Source organism: Typha latifolia, chromosome 14 (genome assembly GCF_019914945.1).
Source record: "Typha latifolia isolate L0001 chromosome 14, TyphaL0001v2, whole genome shotgun sequence".
Classification (NCBI taxonomy): Eukaryota; Viridiplantae; Streptophyta; class Magnoliopsida; order Poales; family Typhaceae; genus Typha; species Typha latifolia.
In genome coordinates, this window is record NC_133099.1 from 8,711,458 (window position 1) to 8,723,852 (window position 12,395).

At 37.3% G+C, this 12,395-nt stretch overlaps 1 protein-coding gene across 7 annotated transcripts in view; it reads left to right on the top strand.

Annotated features, from left to right (window-relative positions):
* LOC140800977 (uncharacterized) overlaps positions 1 to 4,332 on the top strand; it is a 40,047-nt gene extending 35,715 nt beyond the window's left edge. For 2 of the 7 annotated variants that reach the window (XR_012111342.1, XM_073155933.1), the window contains exons 13-16: positions 2,008 to 2,120; positions 2,355 to 2,414; positions 2,491 to 2,595; positions 3,814 to 4,332. Coding sequence is in view for 4 of the 7 variants with exons in the window: in XM_073155933.1 (XP_073012034.1) it covers positions 2,008 to 2,120; positions 2,355 to 2,414; positions 2,491 to 2,595; position 3,814 (279 nt within the window). In the remaining 3 variants the exon portion in view is untranslated. The remainder of the gene's footprint in view (positions 1 to 2,007; positions 2,121 to 2,354; positions 2,415 to 2,490; positions 2,596 to 3,813) is intronic. The other 5 variants (XR_012111343.1, XM_073155936.1, XR_012111341.1 and 2 more) reach the window with 4 other exon arrangements.
* Positions 4,333 to 12,395: the final 8,063 nt, after the last annotated feature.

Here is a 12,395-nt window from a genome sequence, read left to right on the forward strand (position 1 = left end):
CAAATTCTTAGTGAAGAATTAATAGTATTCTTACTAGCTATTATGACCTGCCGCAGTCAAGAGATAATTGGTGGCTAAGAATAGGCTTTTGGTGCATGTTATTTGAGGCCTTAGGCAAATCACTATAATTAGAGGTGATCACTGAGCGAGTGGGGCCAAGTTTGGACCAAATTTTTAGGTTGATCGAGCTTATATTTTTTCACAACCCGACTTACCAATCACTCGGGCCGGGCTGGGTCTAGGTTGGGCTAAAATACTATAGTCCATTACTGCTCACTAGCCCATGAGATGTTGGGCCTGAATCGGGCGTAACAAGCCTATCATAATGGGCCAAATTTAAAAAATTTATATCTAATCGGGCTAAGCATAATGGGTCACCATGAAGATATTTTAGTTTTCTTTTATAAGAATATACTTATATATTGATATCTTGTTTATAATATAACTAATGTGAGATTAAAATACAATGAGAATAGACAGACATAATGGGTTAGGCCACGGGTGAGCTTAGTGGGTTGGGCTTCCGGGCTGAGCTGAGTGAGTAAAGACTTAACTATGTTGCCCATTACCATTTCAGGCTCGGCCTGAGCTAGGCTTAGTCTAGTTAAAATCAGGCGGGTTTGCGCCAGATTTGGGCAGGTCTGGCCCAATAATCAACTCTTACTGTGTTCCTACGAGGACTCTTCATGTTATAGTTGACCTCAATGATAATCTCATTCCTTGTATAGTTGTCTGAGCAAGCTTCTGAAAGTGTTATACTGACACAAAAGCCTTTAATAGCTGCATTACCACAAGATACCTGAATGTGTTGTTATACATCATTCCGGATATATGTGTGTTCTTAGCATGATGTAAGATTCTGACACCATTGTATTTTAATATTGATTTGTGGTTATTGAGTACTGTGGTAAAAGAACCTTCATTACCAATAGATTCCAGATATGGTATATTTTATTGCAGTAAATAACTTAATATAGAACAATTTAATTAACCTACATTGAGTCGAAGATGAAGTAACTGAGATCTATTTGGCCTCATGCTGTAATTGAGCTTGAACATGTATCCACATTCAGACAACTTAGTTTGGAGCAGGCTCAACAGGAGATAAACTTGAATTGCGCTTGAACTCCATTTTTCACAAACTGGCTCATCCTTCTCTATTATATGCAGAATTACTGAATACTGATGATGATAAGTGGTCCAGAATATAGGACTAGGTTCACTGCTGCTTTATTATTCTATTTATAGGTTTTACTGATTATAATTAGTGTTATTAGTTATTGCATTACTATTTATACACAAGATGGTGGATTTGTGAAACACTTTTCAGTTTCTTCTAGCTATTGTTTTGTCTCACTATATTTTTTTGGTTCACTTTTCTTCAACGATGGCCGTGCCACAGGCACGGACCGTGCTGACCACCGGCCGTACCATAAGAGAATGAGAGAAAACCGCTGATCGCCGCCCGTTTCGTGCCCTAGCCCCCGAGAGAAGAGAGAGAGAGAGAGAGAGGGGGGGCACGAAACGGGCGGCGATCGGCGATCGGCGATCAGCGACGAGGTCGATAGTGAGCGGCAATGTATTAGGAGGGGCGCCGTGCGGCACCCTCGTGCCACGTGCCGGTACGCCGCCGGCACGGCCATCCTTGCTTTTCTTCTTGTAGTCATATGTCCATTTGAGAATCTATTCCTTGTAAATTCATCATTCTGGTACTTTGGATAATCTCAATTCTCAATTAGTTAGCTGCTTAAATAGATGTCTATTTGTTGATTTTCATTAAGGATTCCATAGTACAGTTAGTTTAACTAGAAACCTTTTTGGAGCTTTAATATATTGGTTAGTGCAGCAATTCTTCCGTATTGCGAAGATTTTCTCCTTCCCATTTGGGAGAGGAAAATTTAAGGGGCTCATTTTGTTGGACATAAACATTTTAACCATATGTCTTCTGTTTATTTTTCCATTTGCCAAGTTTGTGCATTAATCAACTGAATTGTTGCGCTTGTTCAGGTGAAATGTTGTAAATCAACATGCAATGTTACGGATATAAGGGATCTTCTAGTTTGCCATCATTGTCTTGATAAGGCATTTGACAAGTTCTACAATATGTACACTGCCACATGGTATGCAGTCTCTTATCTGATACTGGCTATCATTTCTAAGAAACATCAAGTACACTGTTAGTGTCAGATGCTTTAAAATGTTTTTCTGCAATCAAGTTTTATACTTAAGACATAAAACATAATTTTCTCTAATAAAAAATGATCGAAATTTTATAGCATCATAAAAATCATATCTTGGATCTAAGTTTATACTTTTGCTTGTCCTTTTCCATTTACTGGCATTTTCTCCTCTAGGAAGGAAGCTGGGCTCTCTATCATCTGGGGCTCCATCTGCTGTGAAGATCATTTCACATGGTAGCTTCATAAAATACTTACTCTAAATAAAGAAAAATGTCTTGAAGGGCATTTGAGCAAATGGCATTTTGTGCAGGCACCTGATGAATTGCACTAGTGCTGATGTAGAAGGCAGTGCATATATAATTAGCAGAAGCAGTCAAAGAACACGCATCGGACAGCTCAGTGACTTCATTTTCTGGTGAGTTATTGTAGCCATTTCAACTTTCATATTAAAACTTGGTAAGTTACGTCTGTTTTGATTTCTAATGCTTCCCTCTCTATGCTACTTTCTTGAGCATAAGGCAGTGTGCACCAGTCTTGTTCATTTTTTGTTACTTATAGTAGTGGGATATCTCTAAGTGAACTCCTTATATCCATCTCCAAATCTTTTGCATAAATCATCTGCCAAAAGACGGATTGTTTATGCATCTCTTTATACAACTTAGAGGTTTGCATGTATGTCCCTCTCAATTTGGTGGAATTATATATATGACGTGTCTATGTTTAACTGTCATTTTACAACGAATGTGTATTTATACTTATGGAATAAGGTCAATTTTAAAAAAAGTATTCTAATTTTTAATACTAGAAGAAAAGAGCTAATGCCATTATAAGCTATTTTATTATTTAGTTGAATACTTGTATAAGAAATAGTAATTATATTTGATATGACATAAAGTCAATATTAATATAATAAAGAATAACAAATTTGTAGTAGGAATTAGTGATATATTAAGCTAAATGACCAAAATATCCTTAATTGGATGTAAAGTAGCAGTAATAATTAGGTGTTGTCTAATCTAGGAGCAAAATAATAATTTTGGATTATTATTAAATTGATTTTTAAAAGTTATATGAAATAAAAGGAGAGAATGATGAAGTAATATACTAGAAAAAACTAACTTATTTAATTACTATATCAGACCAAAAAGACTTATTCCAAAAGAAGATTATTCATATTCCACGAGTAAATAAGGACTTATGCATTTTATAAATATATCTATCCTATCTTTTACTTATCTTAATTTATTCTCTATTTTGCTATTTTTGAAATGTAGTCAAACTTCTTTTGTCCCGTAAGTTCGAAAATATCTGAGTTAGAGCTTTATTGAAAATGAATTTACATAAGAAGAATAATGCTTAACACTGTATACTTCAACAAAAGCCTAAAGATTAGCAACAAAAGACAAAAAAAAAATGAGAACCAATCTATTGTAGACACTGTGTTGTCTAGTAACATCTCCTAGAGTTGGCAGGGGCCTCGTCCATTTGGATGCCCTTTTGCTGATGCCAAATAGTTGAAACTAAAGACTTTGTTGTTGTTTGTTGTTATTGCTTTCAAGTGTATAATAACCTTTTCTAAATCTTCTCAAAGAACTTGAAGTACTCATGCTTCCATCTGCATTGCTGACTACAGAATCTCATCTCTTCTTCACCCCACCATGCCTCCGGGCCTCCCATCTTTACCACCTTCCCACAAAAATGATCTGCGCACGGAACTCGAGGCTCTAGTGGCCATCTCTCCATGGTTACTTTCCTCATCATAGATGCTCTGCCTTCTTCCTCAATGCCCTGATCTTATGCATGTTGAAGCTTTCAGATTCCATGGTTGCAGATGCATCAGAAGCATCGTTAGCTGTTGCAATCCTCTCTAATATTTTCATGCCGAGAGACTGCGTCTGAGGGTTGTGGAGCAAGATGATGCTCATCATGTACGCCGCAACACAGTGACCGCCAGCCATTGCTCGATAAAGGTGGCGAACTCCAGAGCTCTTCCTTCTTCTGTTGTAGAATTCTTCCTGGAGAAATAGCACAATATAAGTGTAACCAATGTTACACAGGAGTATGTGGTAGTATCTAATGGTTGTTACTATATATATATATACACACGTATATATAAGTACAATGGAGGAAAGAAATATCTCAAGTTCTTCTATTCCTGTGGGACTCTATGTGCTTGTTAATTTCATATATAACATGGTGTGATAGAGAATCAATTCTCTCCACACACATGGATTCAGATCAATTGATTCTAAGAACCCAACTTACGCTCTACCTTTTCACTATTTTCAATTCGACCCCTCCATTTTTTTATACTATAATTTAGACGCCAAAAGAGAGGTCATAAACCAAAATAAACACAATGTAGGGTGTGAAATAAATAAAAAAAATCATGTATGCGTTCATGCATGTGCATGCATTGTTGTTGGCTTAATAACTACCAATCCAAGTATGTAGCTAGCTTCGAGATTCCCACTCTCGGCGCAGCTCCGTAGCAAATCCAAGAACCTCTCTTTGTTCCACCAATGCAGCATCCACTCCTTCGTCACCGCCAGCCGCCGGCCGACCTCCCTCGACTTGGACGCCTCGTACATCATCTTGCACCTAAATGGATCGTGCATGCATGCAGACATGAACGAAGCTTAAAAAAAAGGAAAGGAAAACGAAGAAGAACTAAAAACAAACTATAAACTCAATTCGATCGATCTCGTACGATGATCTTAGATTAACGATGTCGCGTAGAGGAGCCGGCGAAGCCGTCGCGATTTTTACGAAGACTTCGACGATGAGATCTTGAGGGAGGAGGTTGATGTGAGCTGCTGCAGCTTCGGTGCAACGTTTTATTCTCATCTTCTTCTTGTTGATCTTGAGAGAGAGATGGAAAAGAGAGAAGAAAAAGAAAAAGGTGGCGAAGAAGAATAGAAGTTGCTATTCCTTGTGCGAATAGGCTTTGTTATCGGAATAATTGGATAAGAGAAATAGAAGGTCGTGGTTTGATATATAGATATGTCGATAGTGTCGAAGAATAGAAAGCAGAATAAGAATCGAAATCCGAGTAGGAATAGGAATTGGCTATTCGAAAAAAGGATTAATCATTAGTTGTCATTGGCGGTGGGGCGGTGTCACTAACGGATAGACAATCTTTGGTTTTGTCGTGCATAATAATAATTAGAATTAAAATTTTTTTTAATCTTATTGGAATTCGGAGATGTGCTTTAATTGGATCGAATATTTATATGATCTTATCGGATCTTTTAAAGGGGTAGTCGGAATCCGAATAAAACTGATCCTAAGAAGGTTCAAATACTCGAGATTGAGTTTCTCTCTCAAAAGAAAAAAAAAAGAGATTATAACAACTCTAGGAGAATACTAAGCTTTAATGAGTCGATTGTTAAGAATAATTTGAGATAAATTCAAATCAAATATGAAGCATAAAAGTATGTTTATTTAACTTTGATCGATCTCTCTCTCTCTCTATATATATATATATAGACACGAGGGTTTCTTCCCTGCAATAGAGTTAATTCTTTATCTATCAATTTGATAAAAATTTAACGGCTAAGATCTTTAAGGGTATAATAGGAATAAAAGATATTAACGGTTCAGTAGGTAATTGTTTTTAGATATATAATTTTGCATATTATTTTTTGACAATTATATTATCTTAATATTTTATCAAGTAAAAGACATATATCATTAACTGAGAGTAATGTATATATATCAAAATAAGGGTATTGATATCTTTTATAATTAACTCGATGAAAATTTAATTATATTTTATCTTTTTGATTATTTTTTTATTATTTACATATATCTCTCATTAGTTTAAGATTGATTTAAATTAAATTTTAATAGATAGAGATAGAGAATTATATTTAAATTGAAGTTTATCTCCAAATAATTAAATTTAAATTATTTAATATTAAATAATATCTTCTATAATTAAGGTATAATTATATTTAAGAGAGAAATCTTAATGGAAGAAAAAAAATATGTAGAGCACTTCTTACGTACCGTAAATGATAAACAGTTTAATAGAGATCTAATGGTTAAGATCTTCAAGGCTATAATAAAAAATTAGAAAGTTAGGCGTAATTAAATCTTCTTAATTAATATTTTTTTTTTCTTATGTAATATAATTTTGGAACCGGTATCGGAAAATTGGTACCGCGTATGAAAACTGGCTATTATAGCCGTTGGATTAAGATTATAATTTTTAAAAGTGCATTCAAGTATTTGCCTATATATATATATATATATATATTCTCATTTAAACTTGATTTCAGTCAAGCTTGAGTTTGTTATTTATTTACTTTTGGTCGAGAAGAAATTCATAGATAGATCTTTTATTTCAGCAAACAACGTAGTAGGAAAGAAAACACCAAGGAAGACATCCCAAACTTAATAATAAAGGATAGGGACCAAATCAATTAAAGCTACAAAAATGTTAAAAGTAATAGCTGAGAGTAAACATATTAGACCACCTAAAAAGCTAGAGAAATATATGAAAAACACTCTCCATTTTTCTTTTATTATCATTCACACGCTACTATATGGATGATTATTTATTATCGATCTTGTATTTTATTTAAAATGACTCAAAAACACTATGCTGATTTTTTTTTTTTAAAAGGTTGGATACTATATGATGAGTTAAAATAATTATAAATGCAAAATGATTTTAATACTCCTAAATGAGCTTTTTAGATTAAAGTAAAAATAAATGAAAAACTAAAATTTAAAGTCAAATGAAATGTATTTTAGAATTTTTTTTTTCAGAAGAAAAAAATATTCTCTATTCCATTAACCGTTGTTATGATAAAATTAAGTCAAGGATACTTTTTAGTAAAATGCAAGGATATTAAAATAATTTTTTAATTTAAAAGAGCAAAATGGTGCTTATATTATCTGAACTAGGATAGCTTACTATTGATCAAACTTAATAAAATCCAACAAAGGTTAAACAATAGAATTTACAATCTCTCTAATTCTCTAAGGGGTCTGTATCGAGTTATTTAGTATTAGATTTTTAGTGTTGGCAAATGTATACAAAATATTATAAGTATTTTTATACATATATATGAGTTTGGTAAGATTTGATATATAGATTTTCAAGATTTGAAACATTTAAGTCAGCAAGTTTGAAGTGCGTCCTAAGGTGTTCGAACGCACTGTTCGCACATACAGAGAAGCACTTTTGGCCGTTCGAACGCACTTTGTACCGTTCGAAAGTGTTCACACATACAGATGAGTGTTTTTGGTCGTTTGAACACATTTGGAGGCCGTTCGAATAGGGTCGCAAAACTTTGCAAAATCTGAGATTCCGTGAGACATTATTTGATTTAGATTTAATCTTATCTTTATAGGTATATAAGAGTTATGATACTCTAACCCTAGAGCGTATCGGTCATTGATTACAAGAGAAGTTTTTGAAGAAACAATAGCATTTACAATCTCTTTAGTTCTTCAAAGGGCCTCTATTGGGTCACTTAGCATCCTAACCACACCTCCAGTGCATGTATCTCCATGATATTCTATAGGCCTAGCCATTGTGCCTTCTTGACCACATGCCATGCTCCAAGTAGTTTAGCTTTTACCAAAAAATTGCAATTGGAATTTGACTATTTCTACACAAAGCGAATACTCATTAGTACCCCTAAGAGTGAATCATGCTCCCCCTAACTGGATTAAAAGATCAAAGCCATCTGCAATTGAACATAGACATAGGCTGTGGCCTACTCTTCCCTCCCTAGGGAGAAATAAGTTATTGGCCTGATGCATCCTATTTCGATTAAAGAAATCAAGACTTTGGGCCATGCAGAATGGTAGGTCTCTAGGCCCTAATGGGTTTCTGGTGGAAGTTTACAAGGCCCATTGGGGCATCTTGGGCCTAAAAAGCTCCAGGCTAGTAAAGTTTCCTAGTTTAGGCATATTGCTTTATGTAATGTCAATGTTATTTCTAAAATTTTGGTCAACTATCTAAGCCTCTGCTTAATTTACTTATTGAGCTTGAGCAAGCTACCTTTATGGTAGGTAAGACTATTGGAGACAATATATTCTGACTGCCTATGGGTTGGCTCACTCTATGGCTAACCAAAAATGTGATCCCTGGAGAAGGCCTATAGGTTATTCTTAAAACCTTTTCTCTCTTAGGGTTTCTGGTTAAGTGGTGTGAGTGGATCTCGGTGTGAATCTCTTCTCCCAAGTATGTGATTTAGTGAATGGCAAACCGTCTGAGTGGAATTATCCCAAGAGCAGTATCAGGATGGGGAGTCCTCTATCTCTCTACCTTTCATGTTGGTTTCCCAAGTCCTTTCGTCCCTGCTTAATGAAGCATCTATTAGTCAGGTTGTTTGTAGTTTTTCTATCTAATGGCAGGTGGTTTATTTTACTCTCATTGCCTCCACCCATTCAAGTTAGGATCTATAGGAAGCTTTGGTTGTCGGAAGGTAGCTTCCTTTTTATTTACCTTTGGCACCAAAATTTTCTTTAATTGTATTAAAGTTGATGCCCACAAAGAGCTGATTAACAGAGTTAGACATGATCATCGGGCGGGCCGGGTTCAAGCCAGGCTTTTCGGGCCAACCGAACTTAAGTATTTGTTCATGGCCCGACCCACCAATTACTCAGGTCGGGCCGGGTTCGAGCTGGGCTAGAATAGTCCAGCCCGTTACCGCCCGTCGGCCCGTCAGCCCGTGAGAGATCGGGCTAGCTGGTCAAGCCGGGCCGGCCCGACCCACCAATCATTCGGCCCAACCCACATTTTCTCTATTTTTAGAATTTTTTTTTCTATTAGCTTATTTTTAAAAAAAATATTTATATTCCTCTATTTAAAATAATAATAATACTAAATTAAAAAAAATTTAATGTGTGCTTAAAAAAATGTAAAATGGTACAATACCAAAATTTTAATTGGTTTTTACTGTAGCATAATGGGTAAATACTGTAGCAGAACGGGCGGGCCTAGTTGCGGGCCAAATGGGCAGGCCTAGTTGCGGACTAAACGGGCGGACTTCCGGGCCTAGTTGCGGGCCAAAGGGTTGGCCCGTGCCGCCCATGGGTAATTCGGGCTCGGGCCGGGCCGAGTCTAAACCGGGTCTGGGCCAGGCTTAGCCCGGTCCAAACTGGGTTGGGCATGAGCGAGCTGGGCCGTTTGATCATGTCTAAACAGAGTGGAGCAAAAGCCAGGCTTCCACAAAGTTGAGTGTTATTCCTACTTCTTGGATTCTTGATTCTGTCCTTGATCACTCTCTAGCCTAGCCATAGGCTTCTATGGGAGAAGAGTGCTTCCAAGCTAGGCTAACACTTGATTAACTAGGAGACTCTCCTTACATGTAAATCTGAGGGGCCCCTAGCTATTAGGGGCTTAGGAATGGGTAAGGTTACTCATATGGGTAAGAATGTATTTAATAGTGAGGACATTACATAGGTGCACATAATGAAATCAAAATATGGTAACCTTGATCCTTGGGTTGCTAAGGCCCGGCCTCACTCTTCATGGGCATGAAGGGTTATTTGAGATATGGCTAGTGCATCAACTCTATTATTAGCTAAGGGGACTCCATATGAATCATCGAGGATTCCTAGTTTGAGACCACTTCTTTGTGTTGCTAACTTATTCTTTGTTATTCTTAGATGTTGAGCAATTTTTCTATGATTTTCAAATTTGATTATAGAAGGATGTTGTAACATTCGTACTCTCTCAGTCCCATTTCACCATCAGCTTGTTTCTTAAATCTTGTAGGTGGCAATTTGGGTTAATAGGATGGGTGCGATTGGTGGTGGAGGCTTAACTTTGATAAGCAGGCCAAAGCTAAAGATTTATGATTTCCTTAACAAGTCTACCAAGTCTTTTTTAAGGGGTCTCTTTGGCAGTTGCTCAAGGTCAACCCTAGAGTAGGAGTGTAAATGAGCCGAGCTTGAACAAGCTGAGTCCAACTCAGCTTGGCTTGATTACTAGATTTTTCCAGCTCGAGCTTAGCTCAAACTCAATTCGAGCTGAAAAGGCTTAGCATGGCTTGACTCTTCTCCAACTCGATGAGGCTCGAGCTCGGCTCAACAGCTCAATGGGAGAGAGAATTTTGACAAATATCATGAGGATAAAGGAGAAGCAGAAAAAATCAAACAAAAAGAATGAAGCGTGCACCTAAGCCAAACATCGTGAGGATCTTGCTCTGGTAGGGTGTTTTGATCCAGCCCTACCCTAGAGTCAAGATCTTTTTATAGACATTATTCCATGGCAAGCTCCATACTAACTCTTATCTTTATCTTTGTAAAGTGTGTTTTGATCCAACCTGACCCATATATAGGTTAGAGCATGTTCCATGGGGTTATATGATATTCTAAAAAGCGTGGATTGTAGTTAGTGAGTTGTTCAAGTTTCAGATTGGGGAGGTTATCACTTCTAATAGGGCCTCCATCATTAAATTAAATTTAAGAATGTGAGCTCTACGAGTTGCACTAGAAGACAATGACCCACCTACTTTACCACTGTAGATTTGCAATAGAGGTTTGAGAGTGGTCTAAGAGGTCGGCGAACCTAGAAGGTGTCGATGGGGGTCAGCTGGACCAGGAGTTGGTCACTATATCTTAGGGCAATGACTTGAACGAGGATGCCTGGACTAAAGCAGTAATAGCTGCATCGCTTTGGGGAATATGGAAAGAGCGCAACAATAGAGTATTCAAAGCAACGAAGTCTACTCCAAGGATGGTGACCATCCAAGCAATTAATCTGACCCAAGAGTATAGGTGCCAGCTAGTGAAGGACCATCGTCGGGGTGGCTCGAGGGTGGAGACGAAATGGCGCACTCCACCAAGAGGTTGGGTCAAAATAAATACTAATGGTTCTTACGTGGAGAGCCAAGGGGGCGTAGGGTTCATTACGAGAGACGAGTCGTGCCAAGTGAGACTAGCAGGGACAGAACCTATCCACAAAATCTCTGCTAAATTCTGCGAGGCCAAAGCCATACATGTTGAAAAACCTTAGACACGTGTATGTATCTAAACTCTAGACAATGATTTCAACCCTTTGTTTTAAATATATGAAATAAAAACCAAAGAGTAAAGCAAAGATGAACACCAAGATTTTTACGTGAAAAAATTCAAACAGAAAAAAATCACTGATCCAAACTCGGATCAAAACCAATCATTAAACTTATAACAGTTACAAGACTGACTTACAAAATAATCCGTCGATCACTACAACTTTGTTTTCCTCAATCTTATCGCTAGAGCCCACGATTCACTACTTTCCATGATTGCTCTTCAATCTCAGTAACCCTCGAAATTGATCATTCGTGTAGATAACCCTTAAGATGAAAGCTTGGTACGTTGTAGAAGAGACGGATCTTGTTGGTGGAAGAACATTGTAACTCCAAGAACACCTTATCAAAGGCAATCACCAACCTCTTTAGGGTTAGGGCATCCCAACCCTTATATAGGATTATAAGATAAGGCCAAATCCAAGTCAAACCAAAACTCACATAACTTCATAAATTCGAACGCAGTCCGAGTGCATTTGAAAGTGCTTACTTGTTCTCCAAGGTGCATTCGAACGCGACCCAAGTGCGTTCAAATGTGTTGACTTAACTTTCGAAGAATGCGTTCGAACAAGCAAATACACTCCTCTATATGTGTGAACGTGTTGTGAACATATGCAGGGTGCATTAGAACGGCTCGGCAGTGCATTCGAACGGCCAATACGCATTCTTTGTATTTGCAAATGCTTGATCCCGCATTCAAACAGACAAAATGCATTCTCTGTATTCGCGAACGCCTGATCCCGCATTCAAATGGCCGAAACCCATTCTCTGTCAATGTGACGCCTGAGTCCGCGTTCGAACACGGTCTAGGTGCGTTCGAACGCTGTGCGAACGTAGAGACTTTTCTCCTCTCGATCTTGAAATTCTTTAATCCAAATACTTTCAAAACTTGTATAAATGCTCATGTACATGTATAGAAGCACTTAGATTATTTTGTACATAATTGCCAACACTAAAATTTTAACACATGTAGCACTCTTAGAAGCTCAAGGAAGATGGGACAAAATTGTAGTGGAGATGGATAAATAAGCCATGGTTAGTATTTTCCAGGGCGGGAAAGGCGTGTCGTGGCACCTTAGGGCATTGTGAAAGATTGCCTACAAATTTTAGCATCCTTCACAAGTGTGAAACTCTCACACGTACAGGGAAGGCAACAACGCTACAAACTGGCTAGCCA